Source organism: Pyrgilauda ruficollis, unplaced genomic scaffold (assembly GCF_017590135.1).
Source record: "Pyrgilauda ruficollis isolate IOZ18807 unplaced genomic scaffold, ASM1759013v1 scaffold28, whole genome shotgun sequence".
NCBI lineage: Eukaryota > Metazoa > Chordata > Aves > Passeriformes > Passeridae > Pyrgilauda > Pyrgilauda ruficollis.
In genome coordinates, this window is record NW_024524155.1 from 9,915,728 (window position 1) to 9,941,471 (window position 25,744).

At 39.3% G+C, this 25,744-nt stretch overlaps 1 protein-coding gene across 3 annotated transcripts in view; it reads right to left on the bottom strand.

The window, feature by feature from the left end:
- The window catches only part of BTBD7 (BTB domain containing 7), a 51,708-nt gene extending 26,599 nt beyond the window's left edge, over positions 1 to 25,109 (bottom strand). For 2 of the 3 annotated variants that reach the window (XM_041471817.1, XM_041471815.1), the window contains exons 1-3: positions 24,971 to 25,109; positions 6,086 to 6,271; positions 77 to 1,156 (exon numbers count right to left, since the gene is read on the bottom strand). In XM_041471817.1, the coding sequence (XP_041327751.1) occupies positions 77 to 1,156; positions 6,086 to 6,167 (1,162 nt within the window). In that variant the 5' untranslated portion in view covers positions 6,168 to 6,271; positions 24,971 to 25,109. Of the gene's footprint in view, positions 1 to 76; positions 1,157 to 6,085; positions 6,272 to 14,780; positions 15,014 to 24,970 lie in introns of all 3 variants that reach the window. The other variant, XM_041471816.1, reaches the window with a different exon arrangement.
- Positions 25,110 to 25,744: the final 635 nt, after the last annotated feature.

The window sequence follows — 25,744 nt, forward strand, 5'->3', positions numbered from 1 at the left end:
CATCCCTACACTGCAAAATTGCTAAAACTTGTTCTAATAAGGTCATATATTCTACAACGAGGACAGTATTACATACCTTGTGCAAGCATGTTAAATTCCAAGAACAGTGCTATGTGATAAAGCTCCATGGCTTCTTCAGCCCTAGTCATGTTTAGTTTTCCTGCTACAAGAGCCTGAACTTCACTTAAACTGCCCACCGAAGGACTGGAGTGCAAAACGGAGAGGTCTACCACATCTGTATACATACAATTCAAAATGACCTTAGCATATTTTTTTGGTATGATAGATTCATCCAATATAATTCTAGTTGGAGTCCGTAGAGTTCGGTCTGTGATTTCTTCACCAGTTCGTATCCTTCTCTGTAGCAAGTGACGGAAAAAGGGAGATCGTGATGAAATAATAGCTTTGTGAGCTCTGAGCTCTTCATCTAGACAGTTCTGACTTCCACCAAAAGTTTCAACCAAGTCAGAGTTGGATGAAAAGCTAAGAACCACATCGTAGTAGCACATATAATCAAACAGTGCGCGCATGTCAACATCTAAGGAATTTGGTGTTCCAAATTCTTCACTAAGCTGCACAAGAATATCAACATTTTGGAATCTCGAATCCTCCATTCCAAACTCGCCCGTATAAAGGTAGTGTAACAAAGCAGAAAACATAGGCATATCTATGCCAGCTGTGTTAATATCCATTATTATTTCTGCCCCATACTCTGGTGAGGAAGAAAGCAGCGTCTTAAAAAATGGACATCTTGCCGCCAATATCGCACGATGCACAGGAAAACAAGTTTCTTGAAATATTAAGTCTACATCGGTGCAATATTTGTATTGATAAAGTTCAGCCATGTCTTTTTGTAGCGTCCTGGCTTCTGGTCTCGCTAAATTAGCTTGTAGATAAAGTTCCTTTAAGGCTGATGTTCCTTCGTATTCTTCTACTAACGCATTAACATCTCTGACATCCCAGCCTGAGAGGAGCTCACGCATCTGCTTGGCGTGGTCAGCAGATCGGCTCGATTTCCGACGCTTAATGAATTTCTTTTTGAGGGTGGCAAGGCCAGAGGTTTTCTTTTTCTTGTCTTGAGGTTTCTCGTGGCCATGGTCAAGGCTATACAGCTTTGATTCACAGCCAAAACCTTGATGAGAGTAGGATGATGTCCCTGAAGGCAAAAAGGAAAATTGAACACATTTATTCTTTAAATTCAAAAGGAAGGTCCATAACACCTAAATACTTCATCAATGATTCTGCAAGTTATATAGTTCTTCCTTCTCCTCACATCAGATAATTTACCAACGGAAAACCTGACTAGAGCCTTTTCTGGCCATTAAGAACAAAGTCTTTTATTTGCATCTACAAAGTTTGTAGTTTGCTGGGTTTCAGGGTGTTTTGGTTTTTTAAATTTTTTTGCTTGGTTGGGTTTTTAAAAAAATATATTCAATTTTAAGGACCAAGCAGCGCCAGTTGATGTAGCTCTAAAGCATATGGTACATTTATCCAAGCAGGAAGAGAATACTGCAGTTGTAACATGAAAAGTGTAATTGTGTTAACTTTTTCTAAGCCTGATATCTCAGTGAAGTACTAGCAATCCCCCCTTCAAGGTGTTTTCAAATTCTGTTCTAGAATTAAGCATCATCAAAATAATAGATGCATACCTGGTATCAGATAGCTACAGTCAGAAGAAAAAAAGAAAACACAGTACCAGAAACACTCAGGGATTATTTTCAGAGATAATTTAGCAAGAAAAGTAAAAATCCTGTCATGTGAGAATCAAGCAATGCCAAAGCCAAACACATAAAATGGACTCCTTTCTGCAGAATTACAAATACTCATTTGTGCATAAACACCATCAAAAAGACTATGGAGAATGGAAGTTTTACTGTATTATTGAAGATTTCCTTTGAACAGAGCATTACACAATTAAAGTATACATATAATTACTTTTCTTCTCAAAAATAATTTATAGGGAAATTATATTAGGAACTAATACTGATAGCAATTCAGCGAGGAAAAAAGGAATTAGAATTTGCATTTCAACAAGTAATGGAAAACCAAAGTAGTGTTTTAGAAAAAAAAAAAAAGAAGTTAAAAAACCATAGCTTTAATGTGAGAGTCATGCTTTTGTTTAAGCGTTATTTTCTAATATAAGTTTATTTACAGGGCTTTCGCCCTAAGCCAGACGGTGAAGAATTTCAGATATGACAAGAAAAGAGAAAAGGAAGTACACAAACCAAACTCCCACTTCTGGACCAAAGGAGAGTTAACATTTGCAATGCTACAGAGATCAATAACAATCATATGTTCATCTGAAATAGTATTTGTCTGTTTTCTGTCAGGAATAATTCATGTTTCTATTAGTACACTTGTGCAGCTTCACTACTTATTGTCTTTTTTAAAATCTTCCAAACCCCACCCTAGAACCAGAGCTTTTGGGGCCTTTAACAATGTGTTCTATCACTGCAGTCTCACAGCTCCACCTGTAACAGGCAGATTTGCTGTGATGCTGTTTTGACAGTGATGTTATGGCCCAGTCTGACAAAACAGAGGGCAAATCTAGGTACCATGTAATTTTAAGTATTTCTCGAACTTTGAAAGACACAGGGGTAATTCAAAGCTGTATTCTGGACTAAGGCAGCTGTAGCAACCTAACAGTTCTGTAAATTGTTTAAGCCTCAATAACTAAGTAAACTTATACAGTGGCTTTTATGTCAAGCTAATTAAAACTCCCACAAATCATGCAATGCAGTGGTTTTATGATTATTCTATTAGTAAAACTTTGAGAAGGAACTTTGTTTTATTTGAGGAATGACATCTAACCATTTTATCCAAGTTTAAAATTTGCTTGATCAGGCAACATGTTATTAATAATATTGAAATTTCAAGAAGTGAAAAGAATATAAATTTAAATGAAAGTAACAGGAGTAACTCAAGACAACTTCAACAAAGAGGTCGTGCTGCAAAATCCACCATAAGAACCATAAGAATTCCTTCCATAGGCTGCACTAGATATGACAATGGAAAAGTAGAGCTTCAGCCTCCTGCTGATAGAGACAAGCGTAGAATTTCTCCTTCCTTTAAAGAGGTGCATTTCACAATAAAAGTATAACTACACTTTGGTCACTCTATAATGACAGATTCTCTTTCCAGAGAACATGCCAGCTCATTTCTATTTGAAGTACGTTGGATTCTAATGGCAAGTTTGAGTGCAGAACATTCTCTAACATTCCACTAAAGAAAACTAGGACACCACAAGTCTCAATTTCCTTCTTCCCTAAAGGCTGCTGCGAGGTGTTACTTACACATGAATCACCACAAAATACTAAAACGCCATTCAAACCTTTGTGTACCCTGAGCTACTTACAAGATTTAACTTTGGATATACTGCAAACAGTGCTATTAACCCTTGCTACAAAAGGGTGCACTGCTACAAAACTGCTTTTTGTAAGAAGTAAAGATGCATCATCATGGCCTCTGGGTTCACAACAGTTGGTGGCTCCATACCCCTCAAAGAAAGAATCTGGAAGAGAATGTTTTTGGGCTGTATTCCTTCATAAGGTAGCAGCATTAAAAGTAGGAAAAAAATTAATTATTCTTCAGCACTATACTGAAAGGTACCAATCTATTAAATGCTGTTTAAAAGCAATTGCTACTTCATGCCCCTAGACCATATCCAGCTTGGGACAGACAAATATTTACAGGAACAGATGACTGCCAAGAGGAGCTGCTTGGGAATTTGACAATGAAAAATTGGATCTGTTTAGTCCTTTGCATGCCCACACATTTTAATATCTAATTATAGAGCTCTATTTAAAAAAAGCAAACATCTTGAACAGATGTACCACCCTAGGAAATGGTGTGAAATCCTCCTCCTGACTGCTGCAGACAAATCAGCAAGATGACTAACTAAGCTTTTGCTAAAACAAAAGTATTATTTTCTAGTAAGTGCACTACACTATTTTTACTGATTTATCTGCTCTTCATAAACTATAAGCAAACTAGGATGAAGTCAACTAACAATAGGAGCTCATGCTATGAAACTACTGTGCTTTGCCATATTAGTTCTCAGACTTCAGCACTCATCCTACATTTAGCATGAAACATGGTGCAGTGCTTTCATGGCAAAGTAGCATGTCTAAAACAAACCCACAGGCCTAAATCCAGTTTCCAGGAATAAGGCAACTAATACATATTATGCAGCTATTATAACTCTATCCCCAGTTCTGCCACACAATACAATAAAAACAGACACCCCTCACTCCCCCCAACAAATGAATAAAACCCCACAACACCTAAACCCCAAACACACAAAAGCTGATATAACATTAAAACATTATTATTCTGGCAAATGATGAAAACCTCAGCTATCAGTTTTAGGATACACCTATTTCCTACTTGACAGCTACAAAACCCAATCACGTACACAAAAATCAAAATGAGAAAGAGCCAAATGCCATGAAGTGCGAGGAATGTAGATAGCACATTCATGGAACCCCATAACATCAGGATATTTCAGCAAGAATTTTACCCAGAATGCTCACCTGCCTTCCCTAAGATGAGACAAGCACATGCTTTTAGGCTTTCCTCAAAAAGAGCCTCAGTCGCTATTTCCCACAGGTAACGGGGGTCACTAAATTTCTTGTGACATACTACATAATGGGTTTCTATTTTGAGTTTAATAATGAAGAGCATCAACTAAATCTTCCACATATCATGTAGGAAGTTTCTTGGGAATTTAATGTAGCTTTTGGAGATATCTTCAACTCTGCTCAAAAGGCGTTTCAGCCTGCAAATCTGCCTGTTTCAAGGCCTCTGAGGGTTTCTCTTCACTCAATACAGGGGCAGATTAAAAAACACCATGCCTTGTAAGAAAAGCATTTTAGCCACATTTTAGAAAGCATATATGCAGACTGGAGCAAATCTTTTACTAGTTAGCTATGATACACTGAAAATACATAAACCTTTGAGGGGAACTTTACAGCATGAATATCCATAATGCTAGGACTAAAAGTTCCTCCTTGACATGCTGTGACAGCACACACATCCTTAAATGTAACAGTTTGTGGTCTGTCCTCAAATGAGACCTCAGAGCTAGGAATGCCATGAAAGCCGAGAAAAAAGAGAAAATTTACAAAGTGAGTCAGTTTTTCCTCTGCTAAGGATATCACTCTGCTTTCAACAGTGATTAAAAAGAGAAGTAACACTGAATATCAATAACTACTTATGCAGAGTTGCAAGCTGAAACATAAAGGAGAAAAGCATTTATAAACTATTGATGTTCTTTACCACTAAGATCATTCTTCAGGCTGTCAGGGTTGAGTTTTTTTAAAGGAATATTTATCTTCTCAGAGACTGCCTTCTTTCAGATTCATAACATAGCTGTTTATTATTTATAGTGTGACAGTACTTAGATCTACACTGAGGTCTCTTTGTACTAGACTGAAAAACACATAAAGGTAATGCCTGCCCCAGTTATGAGTAGGATGAGAAAGTCCTTTTTTAAGGGCACTTCAACACATGTCTCCAGCTAAGCAAGGTCCCGGCTTGTAAATAACACTGTTAGGACAGTAAGTACCCCCTTCCTCATTTACAGAAAGAGGAAAAGGAAGAGAAGCCTGTTTGTTAGTTTAACAGGTTTATTATCAGAGATATCCCTTCTAGCAGTAAGGAGGTAATTCACTTGGACACAATGTCAATACTACAATGAATACTGATGATCAAGGGTTTTACATGCTCTGACACAGTTTGACAGAAATTCTGAGGAAGAGCAGAAAACAGTATGAGTATTAACAGAAAGTGACTGCTCTTGAACCAGCAAAACTAGCATGCATGGTTTAATTATAAAAAACTCCACTTATTTTATTTAAATAATCTCGCAACTGTTTACTGGCAAAAGGCAGATCAACTCATTGCATACACAGGCCAAACAGATGGACAGTAGTGAATTTCAAGCACGATTGAGCTTGAATGGATTCAAACTGGTGACCTAGAAAATAGCAGCTCTCCATAACATTTCTGCAAGCAAATCAAATCCAGCACATAGACAATCCACCAAGTCATTTATGTAAGTGACAAGATAACTGAAAAGAGTTACCTATGAATGTCTGTTGTGCCTGTGAATTTCCCCCTACCCTTGGGGAACACGAGTGAGGGTAGTTAGATGCATTAGCACCCATTTTCTTCAGTCACTCAGGCATTCCGCCTGCTGGCTCTTCAATGTGTGATCCCATAATCCTTTAGAAATCTTCAATTCCAGGTCCAGCATTCTGTTCCTCCATTTCTGAAGAACAAAAACACCAATAAGGTAACTTCATTATTTGCCACTAAATGTTACATGATTTAGATAAAATAAACTCAGTTTCCAGCGCACACTATTTTTATAAAATAAAACTTCAAACACTTTCAAGATACCCTTTTATTTGAATGATTAAACAAAGATCAGAAATACTTTTTTTCCCCAAAATAACCCGTAGTTTTCCAAACCATTCATAAATCATATGATAAAATGCAACATGGAACAGGATGGCTATCAAACTTTTAGGTAAGAAATTTTCAAGAACTTGAAAGACTATGTAATCTCCTTTGACTATACCACGTAAGACTTTTCATACATGTTTATACCTATTCCCACATGGTTAAAAATCCCAAACTGAATTATACTGTTTGAAAAAGCTAAATAAACCAGTTCCGTTAGAGATTATACCATCATCACTTATTTCAGCTGCATTTTTATTAATTACATTTACATAGTTCTCATTCACTACTGCTTGTCAATTTAAAATTGAGAAGACCTAAAACTACATTTAAAATAGTAAAAATAAGGCATTTAAGGATTCATTAAATGTTTTTTTGGGCATCTGAAAACATCTTAGAAATCAGTTCTGAGGTGAATCGAACAAGGATTAATTGCTAACGTACAACAAAGACATTCTAATTTATTCCAATATTAGCAGTGTTAAAATATTAATACTGAAAAATTAAAATTACCACATGAAGAACCACTGTCAACTTGTGCCCCTTTCCAAAATACAAACATGAAGACAAAGAGTGATAGAAAGGTAAAGTCTGTTCTAAGAATCTTTTAGATTCTCTTGAATACTGTCAACACATATAGATTTGCTATATACTTCTGAATTTTCTCCCTTTCTTGGTAGTCTCCGGCATTTAAATTGGCCAAGAAAGCGACATGCAAGAGCATGATTCAAAGTGCAAATCCTGGAGAGCAGAAAGTGAGAGACAGGCCAGGAAAAAAAAGGCTGCAAATTGCTGTCGGCACAGAGGTGAGGGGAACAAGTGCTCCAGGATTTGAGGGCGGGGTACCTGAGGAAGAAGAGTAGGGAAGGGTTTGAAAATCTGGCTTTACAGACATGGCTATCAAACAGAATTGCTGCTCTGGCCTGTGCATATCCCAGGGTGGCCTCACACAGCTGCAGCCTGCTGAACACTAGTGGAATTCTGCTAGGGTGGGAGACACAACCATAAAACCACCACAGCAGCTTTCAAGCCAACTTGAGCCAACCTACAGGCTTGTAAATGAGACAAGGGAGCTCCCATGCCTGCCCTCTCCAGCCACACAGCCAGGTCATCTCAACTGCATTCAATCTTGAACTTGTCTCCACGAAGCTTCAGCTTGCTACACATCAGCAAACAAAGATAAAATACCCTCCTACACGAACAGAAGCCTACTCAGGATGAAGACAGAACCAGAGCACACACAAAACAGGCAACATCACACCAGCAAATACCAGTAAATCTTCTCAGCAAACACAAGCTGGTGGATTAGCTCGGAGTTAGTCATTGCATGCACTCATCTTTTCCCTTGTGCAGAAATAAGCTATTCAAAGATTACTGAATCCATATGGTGTGGATCGCCACTTCAGAAAAACTTCACTGACTGCAGAAAAAACACTTAGAAAATAAATTCATTAAATCTGTGACACTATAAGTGATTTCTATATGCACCAAGAATATGTTGCTTAAATGTGGTATATATTTCTAGACAGAATTAGTTACACCCAGGACAAACTTTGTGAAGGTAAAAGTCACCTTTCAGTTTAAATGATAACTTGCTCACAGGTAAAGGGTAGCAACCTGAGCAGATAACCCAATAATTTCCCTTTTCTCAGCTAAAATTGGACTTGGTTAATTTGGACTTGAGTCCTGAAACAATGCCATTTTTATTACACTTTTCTGCTTTCAGCTGCAGTGTGATAACTTGTCTATTAGATGTCTACTAATAGTTTTCAGTTCTTCCTGACACAGGAAAGCACCCAGGAGCTAAGTAAAAATGAGAAGAAAAAACAAGTGTTGGGCTTTTCTTTTTTTTTTTTTTATAAGTAAGCACTCAATATTCAGAAGCAAGTCCCAGGTTCACTAAATTTAGAATACATAACTTCCATGCATTACTAAGTCATGCGTGTGCAGGCTGATTTCTTAAGAGTATTTTGCATCTTGAATTCAAATGTTTTGCAGTTCATAAAGTGTAGTGGGCCCCATGGCTTAAAACCCATAATAGCTTTAGTTCCACTACTGTCCTTAACCTCATGTATCAATTGAAAGTACATTTATTTTTAATACCGCACTAAGTTTTACAAGACAATATTATATAACCCATGTTGCATTTCCCAAAAAATTTAGCTAGCACCAGTGATGAACTCTGTCCTGGAGGAAGTCCTGCCTTGCTCTCGTCATTCTCATAACCACTGCTCCTACCTTGTTGGTTCTATCCCAGGTATTTTGTAAACCAGATCAACTGACCCACATTAGAGCCAACCTAAACAAGAAGTCGAAACAGTATCAGTTACCCAATTTGTTTTTATGGCATCACATGAATACTTGCACTACTGCAGCTTTCGACAGCAAAGTGTACTTGAACTACTCGTGGATTTAGATGTCTTTTTTTTGTTTGGTTTGTTTTGCTATTGTTCACTTTGTCCTCTGTACTAAACACAGCCTACCTGAATAGCAGCTAGTCTAGCATATAATTAGCTGAGTCTAGTCAATACAACTCAGCTACTACAAAAATGCCAAGTCAAGAATGCAGCTTCTCCACAGTGAAAGTCACTTGTAAAAGGAGAGAAACATAAAAATTCCATAAAAAAGGAATGCAGCTTCTCCACAGTGAAAGGCACTTGTAAAAGGAGAGGAACATCCAAACCACAAACAATTAGATCTTTAGCTTCAAAAGCAAAGATAGATTTCGTCTTTTCTTGCAGAAGTTATCCTGCATACCAAAAGCTCCCTTATTTCAGCTTATCTGAAGAATTTTTAAATTGCATCTTAGCCTCAGAATACACCCATGGAATTTTGTTTTAAAAACCACCATCAGGTGAGCTTTTTTTTTTACTTTTTATTAAAAGCCTGCATGCATTCCTGTAAACATTACCACAAATGAAACTAAATTCAACATCTGCTGACCAACTGAAACAGTTGTTGAGAGCAGTGACGCACATACAGATGTGTTATGAACGTACACACATACACAGGAAAAGAGTTAAACTATGTCAAAGCTTGTTTAAAAAAGCCTGTGCTGCAGAAAAAGTATATGGAGTGTGTTATGTGAAATGAGGAAGTTAACAGAAACCAAAATTACCACTCCAAATCCTACAAAACAGCATAAAAGTGACTTTCAGATTATACTGATACTCAGAATAAAATTTAAAGTAAGCACAAGTGTGCTTAAAGGTTTCAGCCTGAAATAAGTTTCCCAGCCTTCTCAATATTTGTCACACTGAACCTAAAATCCTAGGAAGCTACATGACATGCATCTGAGGTATTTGGGCTGACAGCCAGGTATTCCTGGACTGGGAATTTTAACAAAAAGTCTCTGTACAGAATGGACTTTGGGTAACAGTGACACTTTGTTTATATCATCACTCAATACAAATGTTTCATAAAATTTCCTGTAAGTCACTGGGATCCAATTAATATAAAGAGCAAAGTCGAGAGTACTACAACAGGTTTTACAACCATTTGATTTTTTCCCTGTAAAATTTTAAGACCTTTGTATTTCTTTTGGAGTTGCTGCCATAGGATTATGCAATAGCATAATACTAAAACCAAAGTAGGAAATTATATCAAGTACATGCACATACCTGTACCAACATGGTATTTCAGGTTTTCATTTTACCTAACATGTTTTAAATTTACTATGAGTAAATGACAACCCAGGCATCACAAGAATAACTTATTCATGTTTGCTTAGATTTTTATCCAGACCAAAAATGCTATGTTATTTTGCTCCAACAGCTCATTTCAAGTAACAAGCACAACTTTACTGCAAGATGAGATGACAAGATGCAGCAATAAAAAGCACTAATCCTAGTATGGAAACACATCAACCAAATTTCAGCAAAGTTAAACTTATTTCCATAGAAGTTAGGTAGATCAAAAACTAAGAAAGAACTTGTGAGAATGGACCATTGCTATCATGCCCAAAGTACATCCCACCAGCTTGCCTTAACATCCCGAACCTGCCTCCAGCAGAACAGTGGTCTGGCGACCACTGAGCCCTGAGCCATCACAAAGTGATTCAGGAACAATTCCATGCTCAGAAAAACAGAAGCAAGTTCCCATCCACTGAGAAGTTTCCAGAGTCAGCCCTGGCCATGCTGGTTGTTATGCAGTACACTGCTGGAATTACAAGTCAACATCTAAAGGCACAAGCTCTTAGAAATGAAAACAAAGTTGCTTGTGGCTGGAGTTCCAACTGCTTGTTCAGATGTGCATGGAGTATCTACCTCATTTTCCTTGGAGACAGTGGTTCTCCAAGTAAGAGGAGTTGACAGGAACTGAGTGCTACCTGTCCTGACCTTCCTCTTTTTCCATGGATGAGACACTCAGAGGTACTGGTACAGTCTCAGATTTTATGAAGGTCAAGTCTCCAGTCTTGGAAGAGTACATGCTTAAAGGACTGAATGCATATGGGACAGCGTACCTTAAAGAAATTGTGTAACTGACAAGTAATTTTCTGTTTAAAGGAAAACTGAAATTTGAAGGCTCAGTTGATTATGCGTGACACACATGCAAATCCACGCAAAACCTATTTTGACTCCTTTTTATAATCAGGTCAAGCAATCAACCTTTATCATTATTCAAAATTAACTGAATGATACAGTAGTAAGATGCAACTGAAAGAGCTGAAAGGTTGTGGTTTGGGTAATGTTCTTTACAACATGGGCTAATGAATCTGTGCTATTTCATTATTCACTGCATTGGAAAGAAAGAAAGAAAAATCCAGTAAGGAAAAGCACCAGAACTTAAGCCTCATCAGCAGTCACCAGCTCAAGAGGGCAAGTAAAAGCAGATATAACCAGATTATGAAAGTGACTGCATTACTCAGTCTTTGCTGAGAATCATGTGTTCCAGCGACCACAAAGAACCCTTTCTTATAGTTTAGCAGGAAATTTACAGCATTTTCTCTTCCATGAAGTAGTATGTTCCTCCATCAAGAAGTTCTTTCAAAACAGAGGTGATAAAAACACCACAACAGTCCTAGCTTTTTATTTCTGGATTTGTTGAGAATCACTGGACTGAGTTTTAGTGGGGAAAACCCGCCACTAAACAACCTGTACTGATTTTCAACATTTTCTCTCAGGAATAAGAGTGAAAGTTAAAAGAGCTATGCTCAAACAGAGCACAAAGGTGTGTAGTCTTCAAGATATGCACACTTCAGATATTGAAAACACTGAGCAGCATTTCAACAGTTGGAAAAAACCCACATAATTTACAGGAAAAAAACCTCTTTTCAATGCTGTCTTTGCACACAGCACTCAAAGTAGTATTTCTGATGATCAGCAAAGCAATTTCAAGTATGATATGAACATGTCACATCGTAGAAGTAAATAAATAATGTCATTAACAGGGACTGACAGGTCAAATCACTAACAGCAGTGTGGAGGCAGGGGACATCAACATATTTATATTCCTCTAAACACAAAAAATTCCAGCAGCTAAAAAATTCAAACACACAAAGCACACAGAGATTAACTGAATTACAGCAGTACAATCCTGCACGGAATAAGCTGTTCCTCCCAAGCAACTTAAATGTCTTCATATACCGGCAAATAAATTTTCATCTCTACATCAGTGATTCTTACAGTTGGTTGCAAAACCACACTAATTTACTAAAAGTCTATTCTGATTTTTAACATTCATATAAGAGACTTAACTAATGTTCCTGAAGATTAATTCAAAACACTTCTTTCAGCCAAATGAGCAAGAGCTCATTTATGGCCCTCTAGGACTCTCTTGAAGTGAAATGACAGCATACTCTTCAATGACTCAATTTTTCACAAGTTAACTTGAAAGGAACGTTATCTGATTTAGATAAAAACATCATTAAATCTACTTTATATGAAAATCAGAAAAATCCTATCCACCAAATCTTTATCAATATCACTAAACAGAGTAATTAGGTATTAACAAATCCATTTACAGGAAAATGAGGATAATTAATTTTAGCCAGTTTAGAATAATTGCAGCATAGCCTGACATACTGTGATAAATTTTGAGGAGTCTAAGTGTGTTTCAAAAGGTCTCTTCTGAGCAAAAATTGCCCACAAGCTTTTTTTTTTTTTTTTAAGAAAGGCAAATATTCTTTGGTTTGCATGTATGAACACATCAGTTGGTTAAGAGAGAAAAAGGAATTTCCAAATTACAGGAAAAGTACCTCAAAAAGGAACAGATTTTTTTTTTTTTTTTAAGTAGTCTGCTTTTTTTCTTTCCATCAAAGTTCAGGACAACATTTTGTCTTGTCAGGCAGATATCTAACTCATGGAGATTTCAGCTATATTCAGCCTTGGATACTGAGGTCAAATACTAGTCTAGTAAGACCACTGTCCTCCTCAGTGTGTCTCCAGATAATGACTGCCTATTATTGCAGCAATATCCATGGTCACCTGTTCCTTTTCCCCCTCTGGAAAAGGCAGAAGTGGAGCAGAAGTAAAAACCTTCCACATGAAGCTCTACCACCTTTACAGAACCTTTCATGGGCTTCGTATTCCTGTACTCTTTATTTGTCAACAAGATTGCTGCTTCTCCTGGAACAGGGCAAGCAGTCTTTCATCTCCAGTCTTCTACCCCCATGGAATTTTATTCTATTTAGACTGAGAGTGCCTTCCAAAGATCCCTCTGTGTCTCATTAAGAAAGGGAATTCCTCCTCTTGCTCAAGCTGTGATCCAACCACAACACAAAATCCTGTTTCCAATTAACAAATCTACTAAGATGGGAAAATCTTGGCTCAAACCCCAATCATATGGAAGATCCACACATCCTACAGTTTTCCTTGTACTGGAGTTATTTTCCCTTTTTATCCAGGCCCAATTATTTCACAGAAAGTCATTTACTCTGAATGAGGATGTGGGAGCTTCCTGTAGAACAACAGTGCTTGTAAATTCAGTGCACAGTTACATTCACCCTTCCCCTCAGAACATGCTGCCTCTGAGAGTGCATTAGAGTAACTAATAGGACAATCCCAGACACTGTGCTCTGTACCTACCTAAGCAGGCAAGCAGCACCTACCCTATCTTATGACTTACTATTTTCAAATCAGCTTAAAAAAAGCAACCTTTTGATCACTCAGCTTTAGTTCCCTTATTAACTTCCACAGCCTGAGTCATCTCTGGTGATGACACTGCTTGGGGTTTTCACAACAATAGCTCCAACATCAAAGCGGACTAAAAAGTCTTGGACCCACATATTGATTAGCCTTCCCATATAGGTAGCCTCTTTTAATAGATCAGATGAAAAATTACTTCTATCTTTGGCTGCAATCAACTCTTCATCCTGCCAGCCAGTCATGGTATCAGTAACAACATCTTGTGATATTTCTGTTGCTTGGAACATGGTTCCTCATGACTACAGTGTTTCTATACAATACTCTTCCTTTATGCTCAAGCCCCCAAGCTGCTTGGTAACAATACACAGCTCATCTATTTCCACTGAAACCCCTGCCTGTGGCTAAAAACTGCTATTACCAATATTGCTGTATATCCAAAACAATTTTCTTGACACTTCAGCCTTAATACACCACCATTCCTTTTCTTCTGTACACCATCCTCTCTGTCGATCCTTTTGTCATCACACAACAGCAATTTCACCCCTTCAGCCTATTCCCTTTGATAAAAACAAGTTTGAAGTACTGGCTGCTAGCATAATTTCTTACACATTTAACACCAATGGATACATCTATATACAACAGAAAAACTGGAAGGGGGAACATGAAAAGATGTGGTAAAAATCCAAAAGGCAATCTAGTCCAGTCATTTCATGAGACATCAGGAATTTTATTAAAGAAACACTGATTTTCCTCACTGAAGATAGCATTAAGTCACAGCCATAAAATTTAGCTCATTACAGCTACAGTTTGAATACTTTCAACAGTAAGCCACAAGCCACGACAAGTCTTGCATCCGCCAAAACCACAGTTGCAATCTGGATTCAAAATGCATTATTTGGTGTACACAAACCTAACCTGGCTCACCAACACCGGCTCCACACACATTTCTTCAGTGCCAGTGCTCACCACAGCTCCCACCAGCACCTCCCCAAAGCTCCTCCATTGTGTCAGTGAACACAGGTATTCTCTTCTGTGAGATTTTTTTCTTCCCCTTGTAGTTAGCTCCCTGCACCAGTTTACCAAATGGCACAAGGAACCCAGATGATACCACAGAGAAGGAAGAACAGCAAGAAAAGGTTACTTTGCTCCCCACAATCAAACACAACATTCAGTTTGATTAATACTCAGTAGACAGTCTTCAAAAAATAAACATTCCCAGTCCCCACGCACCTATTCCTGCAGCAGAGCTGTACCTCTTCATTGTAGCAGACATTTGGAAAGCCATGCAAGTCCTGACTGGACTGTGTTTGTTTTCAGTTGATCCTTTGGTGTAGCTGCTCCAGCCCAAGTACAGCACTGCCTCAATCTTCATTCAGCCAACTACCACCGCCAATAAAAACATCTTATTTTAAGTGGGCAGCTATAATACCACTTTTGCAATATGCTTTTCTTCTCTGGAGCTCCTAAAAAATTAACAGTAGGAAAAATCAGCTGCAAAGCAAGGGCAGTTCTAGCAGAAAAAGGCAATTTAGACAGCAGCAGCTACTGCTAGGATTCACCATGACAGTGCTCCCAGTATCCAGGTGGCTGATTGCTGCTTCTTTGGCCTGTACTTATTTTCCTCTGTATCTGTGCAGTTTACTCCGTCCTCAGTTAACAAAACTTCACATAGAAGCCATCACTACTAGAGAGGTCCATGGGAGCTGCTGCTTTTTTGAATGCTTGGACGATTTTAAATTTGCAGTGCCAGAATATATGCATCTAGCTATTACTCATATAGGAAAAAAAATACAAAGCTAAGCCTATGTGAATTTTAACTATATTCCCCTCAATGTAGTGAACTAGACCTCCGACAGGGAGAAGTTAACTGTGTTAGCAGGACTCACTGCCTGACAGCTCTTCACAGGTACACCAGGGTGATTTGATACTACCACTTAAGTCAAACTAACAGGGAATTGTACTTTTCCCTCACACTCCAGCCTGCCAAGGGGTTTTCTTGCTCCCCCTCACACTGCATACGAGATTATATGATCGCAAACCAAGTCATTCAAATGGCTGATCCATCACCCCACTGCTGGAGAGAGTGGCAGATAACAGACAGGAAGAGGGAACTCCAGCACGCTTGTCTGACAGGCAGCTAAAACTGGAACTGGATCTCACAGCTCTCAATAGCAGACTATTCCTATTAGACTGCCTCACAGCGCCACAGAACTATACCCTTGTAGCCATGCTTTCTGCTCTCTCTTCAAGTCACCCTGACCTGCCACCAGTGCTGACACTCACATCTTCCCCTTGTCTCCTAATACCCACAGTCACTCTCAAATCTATTCTGTTCGCTGCTGCAGGAGCCAATACAATATCAATTTGTAAAATTGATTGTACATGGTATTTATACAACAGTTGATTTATTTGAGACCGTGTAAACTGGTTATGCCCTGCTGCCTCCCTGAGCAAGGGTGAAATTCCTGGTCAAACCCACAGAACATTTTCCTTGTATTTAGAGGTTTTTAAGACAATCCCCCCCACAACTAACACAATGATCTTATACCTGTTCTTATAAATCAATTATATCTGTATATACTAAGATTTTAACAGTTACTTAAAAACTTACACATTTGAAAGATGTCCCCTTTGGTTGGACTCTTCTGCACGGTTAATTTAAATTCATTAACTTCAGCAGAAAACTTTAAGAGCCACACTGATACCACCAACTAACACTTGTAACACCTGATGCCAAGAAATTTTTCTATGCTGTATACTTCAAAGATTTCAGCCATTTTGAAGATAGCAGCAAAATACATTAATACTGCAATATTTTCCCTCAAAACCCTCAGAAGTTACACTAGTAACTTCAGTTTCAGTAGTTACCTTCATTAATACCTACATTTAGAGTCCATAAAAGTGTACCAAGAACTAAATGCTCACAAACTTTAAGGAATGTCCTGCCCAAAACTACAGGAATTCATTTCAGAAAATATATGTTCTCAATGATAAAAGAAATCAATTAAGGAAGGAAAGGCTTAGTCAGAAAACCAGACTAGTACTTAGCCTACAATTAAGTTGGAGCTTTGTTTACATTTTCCCCTTGGCAAGAAAAGGAAGTTATGTCTTCCACATTTCCTGCAACAAGCTCTCTCTGCACTTCCAAAGCATTTTTTTTGTTCTGTAACATGAATATGCAAGTTTTACAGAACAGTCAAAAGAGCATGACAAATGTTGACATAACGTTGTTTCTGAAAACAGAGGCACCAATCATGCACACATTTAATTTCATTAATTCAGCAACATCTACACATAACTCATGAACACAGACTTTTAAAGGCTTCAGAGTCAGAAAAGCTTATGGGGTGGTTTTTTGTTTAACTATTTGCTAAGGCAAATCTGCCCTTTGAGCAGACTGTTGACATGCCTTAATTCTTCCTTCTCTCCCCACAAGATCTGAAGCTTTTCAGATGTCCCAGAATACTAAAAAAAAAAAAGTAGATTTTTCAAAGAAATCAAACAAAACTTTTAGGAGGAAAGCAAAAGTCTGTTGCATTACACTAATTACAGGAGTCACTCCATTAAAGAAACCCATTGCTCCTAATGTAATTTTAGACCAAATTTTGTTCATCTTTCTCTCTCTCATGCACAACTGTCCTTGATACCACAATACTTTCACATTCAAAGAAAGGGCAAAATGCAGAAATTTTACCAGCCTGTGCTCTACTTCTCAAATCTCTTGATTCTTGCATTATTTGAAAAGTTCATGAATATATAGAAAATAAGACAACACTGCCACCAAAAAAAAAGGAAAGAAAAAAATCTCACTTCCCTCTCTACCTAGATGATCGTTCTCACTCAACTCTCCATTCATGTTCAATGAACAGAACAGTTTTTAGTTGTTTTTTTTTTTTTTGTTAATCAGTTTTCAGATTAACAGGAATAAAAGGTTCATTTCAATAAGGAAACACATTAATCTTGTATATGTGGAAAACAGGGCAAGTTCCTTTTCCTTCCAAACATAAAACAAGGCTGAAACTACAGAGCCACAAGATATTTAAATAAAAGCACCCTCATTACTGTTGAAGATTGCTAGTACCTAATACAACTGAGCTTTGATGCAGCTTACACTCAGTCACAAAATGTGGCATTTTCCAATTTAATTCTCCAGCAAAAATAAGTTGGTAGCTAAAAACAGAATGAGGGGAGAAGTGAAGGAGGAGAAAGGACAGTAGATGCCCAAAGGAGTGGTGGGGAAATACCTAGATTGGCACAAGTCTGTTAATCCAAAGGTGAAACTTGGAGCCAATAATTAACTCAGAAATTATGCAGTAACAAAATTACTTCAGATGTTCTCAGCAGAGAAACTCAAATGTCTTGAGAAACTTAGAACAAGACACAACAAATTTAATTTTAGTTGTAGTGGAAAAGCCCTGAGTAGTATGAACAGATATTTTAGAAAGTTTGTAATAAGACTGTACTTCTGATTAACATCATTTTCAGAAGACATGTAATTTAAGCTTTAAAGCCAACTTCAAGTAGTAATTGCCCCGGTTATAACATCAAAGACTGCAGTCAAATGCAGTTAAAGACAAGCAACTTGATGCAGTGCATAAATACTTATGAGAGTCACTTTACCAGAGGTTACCAGGTCTTCAGATTCATGCCTAGAACTACAAAATACATTTAGACAGGCTTTATACTGTAAGTTAACCTTACTGTGCTAGAAGAGTATTTTGGCATTTCAGGTCCAAAAACACATTTCCAGAAGTGCTTAATGGAAGACTAAACCCTACAGAGATTTTAATGACCAAGTAAGAAGCAGGAATTACTTTTCGACCTAAGTAACCTTTTAATGTATTTTAAAAAAAGGCTATATCAATTTATTCCCTCAAATATTATCTTTGGCAATACAAAAAAAAGTCCTCTAAAAACGAAAACAGTCAGCCAAGATGGGATTTGAGAATTTAAAGCAGTAAACACACATTCTTATCCAAAATTTAGATAAGCTAATCACTCATGAAAATAAACTGCAGAAAGATGGAGATACTTGATACATTGGGAGTGTGGGGGGGCTCACAAGGACACTGAGTAGCTCCTCACGCTGTCATACACATTCCTCTGTAGGCATTATGGTGCTTGCATCCAGCTCTCCAGTAACAACTGCTGCCTCTCAGTAGTGACACAGATTACTACTCCTCCTTCACTACCAAGGCCATCACTACACTGAGTAACACAAAGCTTCCCATCTCCAGCGTGCATTTTGTCAACTCACCATTCTTATACTTTGCTTGTCTCTGTGGTATAATAAAAAAATAATTTCAAAGACTTCCTGGAAGTACCTCATTATAGACTGGCAAAGGTATTTTCAACTTAAAATGACAGTATAAGCAACTTGATGTATTTCAGAGAGCAGCAGTCACTACTAGAATGACTGTAAAGAAATCCATGAACCTATTAACATTATCTTCTCTACCTGCATTCTAGACATTTTATATGCATTTCATTTCATCTCTCAAGATGTCTGAAATTGAGATGTCCAGTACAGGATGAACCAAGGTACAAGACTTTACTATCAGCCTGCAATATATTCACACACTTTGTTAGTCTAGGATTCGTCAGGGGTTTTTTAAATGGGTAATACAAAATTCCACTGTGTATATTCCTACGCTCCTCCCTTCTTCCAGATGAAATCTGGTCATTCAGTTAAGTATCACAAGCAGCTTCCAGCTTCAGAGGCTGTTAGCCATTTATGTATTTCAAGACATACATCTGGGTACATGAGAAAAACCTCTAAATGCCCCCACATGTAAAAAGAACTTCAGCACAACCTCATCTTATACACTGCAGAATTTAAGTGGATAAGTAGTATAATTATCACAGCAGCAGGAAGTTTTTAAAAAAGACATCTTCCTAGACTAAGTCAAAAAAATCACCAAATCCACAACAAACCCAGTTCTAACAAAGAACCACTTCTCCCCCATCTTTACATCAAGAATCATCATTTAAAAAAAGCTAAAGCAGAAGATCAAAAGAGATCAAAGAACAAGGGAGCACCAATCCACAAAATACTGTCTTGTTGCATTCTGATTGTATTTGTTATGTTAGAATGCTTTTAATTAGCTCTCAAGCAGCATTTCCAATATTGGGGTCAAGAGAAAAAAAGCATGAAAAGGAACTTTTGTCACTCATACCGATTATTTTTAAAGCACTTAAAATAACTTACCCATTTACAGAAGTGTTTTATATTCTTCATTGCAGTACAGAGATCTGGAGTAGCAGATGATAAGCAAAGCAGCACTTCAGTTTCTCACTAATGCAATGTGATCTACTTGGTCACTCAAAAAATACTTCAATTTTCATATAAATAGGTATAAAGTTTTACTCATGTTGGATGCCTTCACAAGACACTTCTTGCTCTTTGCATACAAAACCTTGATTAAAATCTCAGGGGCAGACTACAAGAACAATCTTCTATCACCCAAATTGCAGTTTAGAATACACAGGCAAGCACACAGAGATACATTTTGCAGCTCTACTGATCCCACAGAGCTTCTGCAAATTCTGGGTCACAAAAGAATAAGCCCAGCTAAAGAACCAAGCAGCAGCCACTTATTACATTACTGTTTACATCAACTCCTTTGAGTTTAGCCATTGTTACCATCAGCAGAATGGTAAAATGTCCTGATAGTTATCCTGAAACTAGGTTTTAACAGAACTTGGACAAGGTTTCCAAATTAAAGGAATCTTGCATATCATTAACCAGCTTGATCTCTCTCCAAAGCACTTCCCACTAGATAATGTCAAAGTTCAGAAGTGATGGAGAAAAAGAGATTAATCTTAAAAGCTATAAGTTGCCACAATTAAATAGTCCCGTAAGAAAGAGGAGAGAGTAGAAATAAAAAGGCTCTTTAACAATATGAGGCAAATAAACAATAAAGGCAATATGAGCCTTTAACAATATTGTTAAAGGCTCTTTAACAATAACTGCAGAACTAGAAAGATATTCTCTAACAGAGATTTAAAAAAATTAAATTCTACCCTTTACTATTTACTACAGTGGGTTGGAAACAGGGTATGATAGCACAGAAAAGCCGGGATGAATACAAAAGATACAGTCTTTTTAATACAGGAAGAACTGAACATACAATGATGTTTGAATGCCATAAAAAATATACAGTATGAATGATCACTTAATTAGGACAAAATTTGAGTACAAAGACCAAATAAGATTTAGAAAATTATCAGTCAGTTATACAGGTAATGGCTCACGCTTGAATGCCAAGTTTGAAAAACAGAGTAAAATCACTTAGAAGATACTTCTGAAACATAAAACTGATTTAAGAAGATGTTGCCCAAAACACTATACCTCCACTGAAAGCTTCTTCTTAATCAGTTTTGACTGCTGTTAATTTTTTTCTTGCATGCTTTAGCACTCGAACATCTAAATAACCAGTTTAAACCCAGTGATGATAGAAAATCCCCAACAGGCTGGACACGTCTGCAAGGCCGCCAGTAGTTAAAGCTCATATTCAGTAGTGTTTGGCGTAAGCTTGCACAACACCTGCACACAATAGAGCAAACAAATCAGATTTAAATTTAACTAAGTATATAGTTAGGCATGTACTTGAATCCAGCACATCAGGCAACACAGTTCCACCCCGATCCCCTTTACCTCCATGGCCTCACCTCTACACTGTGCAAACAGACTTTCCACAGCAATGTAATGACCCAGATGAAGGATCTGACATGAAGTTATTTTGTGCTTTAGCGGTTTATTTTTCATACAGATCAATTTCCTGAATGTTTCAGAGCAAAGCCATGTAAACAGCCCTACCAACACAGCTGAGGGAACAGTGCAGGAAGTAAGGAAAAGTAGCAGAGGACTGAAAGTGTTTAAACCAATTTCCCCACTAAACATCTATCAGGAACCTCATAGGCATCCTTATTATTGTGGGTTCCCCCTGCCAGTGGGATAGGGAACAGAAAGCAAAGAAAAAACAATGCAGTAAAACTCACGGGTTAAGATAAGTACAGTTTAATAATTGAAAGAACCCAAAATATAATAATCATAATATATAGTATTATAATAACAATCTCCTAGTGTCTATTCATTATATAGAAAGCATCATCACTGATGGTATCCTTCTTGGGAGACATGCAGGACAGACTAGATGGGTGTAAAATGCAAGGCTACAATCAAATGTGGCATCTGCAGCTCCTTCTTATAGTTCAGGCATACTAGTAAGCCAATATAGGAAAGAGCATTCTAAAAACCCTAGCTTCTATGCAAAGATTTAAGGATGCTGACAAGACTTTTCCTTCAAAGAACCTGGGAAATTAAACAAAGCAATAGCTAAATGACTCCCTGGAAAGTCACCTAACATATGTGAACTAGGATTCCTGGTCCCCACTGCATGTACAATAAAGCTGGGCATCAGGTTTCCAGAGTAGTGTGAAAAAATGGAAAAAGCCATTCATCTGGTAACAGAAATCAAAAGCCACCTAAATATGTTAAGAAAAAGCAAAGAAACAAAAAGAAATTTAGAGTTAATACTAAAACTTGTAGTTCTCTATCAAGATTTGCTGTAATTCTCATCAGTGTTATTAGGAATATAGTTATTTCTTCTGAAGTGCAATCTCACAGTTTCCCTACAGATCTATTTATTGATTAATGCGAACTACATGCAGTCCATCAGTATGTCCATAGGATGTTTTCATTCATCTGACTGTTTGGCTCTGAAAGGCAGCCACAACTACCTTGGTCACCAAAGTGTACCCAAGACATCAGAAAAAACTCCCCTTTTCTTGCATGTGGTTTGATATATCACAAGTAAACAAGCATGAGGGTGGCAGAGGAGCAAGCAGGGTTAGTATCCCACCTCCTCACATGGCCATGTGCAGGACCCCAAGACACACATCACCAATGCAGCTTACTAACAGGACAGAAGAAGACATTGTCCCTAAAATTCATCCCCAATAAACCTTGAGATTAATTGTCATCAGTGACAATTAATCTGTAAACCTGACACTATGTATGCAGCAACTTGAAAGGCTGCTTTCAAAATGAAGACTCGGTATTTTGTTGTTAATTCATCAAGCTCTGGCAGTTTCACTGAATTAAATTTAAAAAGCTGGCTGCAAAGGCAGCACATTCTACTCTAATTTAACAGTGAGCAACATAGCTTCACAACACAAAGTTTGGGGCTTCTCAAATAAGCTTGAAAATTAAGAGGGGAAAAAAAATTAAAAATCCCTCCCTATGACAAATCCATGCAAGTCTTCCAGGAGAGCTTATAAAAGTAATTCTATTCCTTCACGTATGAGTCTTTGCAAATCACTTCATGCCAGCTATAAGCACTACACCACCACTGTATCTATGACTCAGCAAGGGAATCTGGACATATGAAGAGAATTTACCTACTAATATAAGAGGTAAGGATTTTTTAAATGGCAACAATTGCAACAATGCCACAGTAAATGACCCAAGACAACTTCTAGTTTGTATGCTTAAACATACAAGGAGCACGGCCAGATTAGAATGTCAAACCCATTTATATATTGGCTAAAGTTTGAAAGCAAGTCAAACAATGCTTAGTGCAGCTGAGCTGAAATACAAAGGATTCAACAGCTGTTTTCACCTCCAGTGAATAAAAACAAGCACTGGCCATACATCTGACATAAAACACAGCTCCCTTTCCAAGATTACCTGCATGCAGACCAACTATGCAAGTCTAACTTCAGAGCTGAATACAAACCAGTGAGCAATTGGCAGCTTTGTGTTGTAACTTAAGATACAAGCTTGATTTACTGTGACATTCATCACATGTTTACACATAAGCACGAACAGACAGTACTGTTTACACGACACTAATTGACGCAGCAAAGTAGCAAGTTCTTAAATTGCTCAATAATGCTTTGGTCCATCAACTGAGACTAGTTATCTAGTCGACAAATTATTCCAAAAAGGGAGAAAACATCACAACCCATACCTTCTCAATACATTATGTTCACACAGATATTCCACATAATAAGCACTCAGACCTTGCCTTATAAACGTCACGGTCCACGGAATCTGTACATTACCAACAGCCTTCTGTTCCACATCCTCATAAATAACATCTACAGAATTATTTTTGTTACACTGGTAGCAGACTCTTAGTCAACAAGGGGCGGAGGAAAAAGTATTCATTGAATTTTTAAGCAAAAGGTTCAAATGGAGAAAGATCTAAGAAGAAATTCCACTCCCTGCACCACCCAGTGTGAAGAAGGATAATAACACAGAACTAGGATGAGGTATTTGAAACAATAAAAGAGAAGCTTAGAAAACTCATCCTCTTCCCTGAGATCGTTCAGAAAAAGAGGGTAAAGCTTTACGTCCTCAAGCTTTTCAGTATCTCAACATGAGTTACGAGGTTTAAACATTTTTTATTTCAGCTTCTGTTTTTATTTTCTCTATTTCTAAATGAAAACAGAGCATGCAGTATGTGGCAAAACCTGAGGTGATGACATCCCAATGGTATATGTGCCAAACACTTTAAATTTTTTATTATATTACACTGGTTTGAAGCAAAGCCTCAAGCGATGCTACAGTGCCTAAGGTAAATCCTCACACAAACTATCATTGCATCAACACGTATTTTATTATCCTGCTATCGTATTTTCTGGCAGTACTCGACATGTGTGTCATCTTTCACCCAACGGTCTCATACGGGATGGCGGGGAAGAGCAAGTAGAAACACGAACCAACAGAACAGCACTTATCCCACTGGAAGCAGGAATATTCCAGAGGCACGAGCTAACACATCACCTACAAAGCTCTCCAAGTTTCTCCAGGAACACCGCGGTAACACCTGTGCAGAGGGGAGCGGGACAAAACCCCACAAATCCCGGGGCAGCGGCAATCTCCGGGCCAGGGGCACGGGTCGGTCTGGCCGGCACCGGCGGGAGCCCCGCAGCCGCGGCGGGCGAGCGCGGCCACGCTCTCACCGGCCCGACACGGGCGGAGCTCCGCGGCTGCGGGAGCACGAGCCCCGCACCAGCTCCTGCGGGAGACGGCTTCGAGCAGCTCTGCAGCTCCGCGGGGAGTGCGCCGGGGCGGAAGGGAGGGAAGGAGGGAGAGAAGAGAGCGAAAGGGCTGCGAGGCAGGACCCGACAGCTCGGACAGGCACAGCCGAGGCCGCTGCCGCCGCTCCGGACCGCGGACCCTGCGGGCCGGGAGCGGCACGGGGAGCAAGGCTCCTCCCGCGGCGGGGCCCCGCGGGCCCGCGGAGCTGCGGGTTGGCAGCGGCGCAGCGGGACAAGCCGCCCGCAGCCGGCCCGGCGGGGCGCGCACGGAGTCCCGCCGTGGGGGCGTCGACGGTCTTGCCCCCTCCCCTCCGCCGTCGTGACACCAAGCCCACGATCCCCTCCCAGCCCGGCTTCCCGCGGTGCCTCACCTCCGGCAGCCGCTCGCCGCCGCCATCCTCCCGCTCAGCGCCGCCCGCTCCCGCCCGGCCCCGCTCCGGCCGCCGCCATTTTGCTCCCGAGCCCCAGGCTCGGCCGGGCAGCGGGAGCGCGCACGGCGCCTGCGCGGCGGCGGCGCTGCGGCGCGCGAGCCACGTGGTCCGGGAGGCCGGGCCGGGGCTGAGGGGGCGGCGCTGCCAGGTCCCGGCGGGTCCCGGCGGGGCTTGGTGCTTTTCCCCACACAGCTGGACTGGGATCGTGGGGAAAAGCCGAGCCCGGTATGTGTGCCCCTGTCGCGACCCCCGTTCCAAGCCGCGTGCACTGCCTGCTCTGTGTGACACATCTGCCAAGCTTGTTTCCATGCCCAGGTGCGGGGGTGCCTGCAGTGTAAGTGGTGTGTCAGCACGTGTTCTTTGTCCTTGAGGCTAACGTAAGCTGCTTATATTAAGCCTATGTCTGTCTCCTTGCTTTGCTAAACTGCCGTGAGCTTGTTAGAGGCAGGGCACTGTCCGATTCCAGTTTTATTGTTCATATACTGAACAATATATACTGCTCGCCTGGAAATAAACTCCCACAACCTTTCCAACTTCTGATAACCCCTCTCAGCATGAGAAATTAGTATTTCACTGGTCTAGGTGAAAGTCGGTGCCAGCAGTAGAAATGCTTCTAGCTGTTCCCATCATTGCTGGTACCATGCCAGATACATTTTCTTCAAAGAAAGGTGTATGTTGATACAGTCAGGATCAGCAGGTGTCTGCCGCCATGTC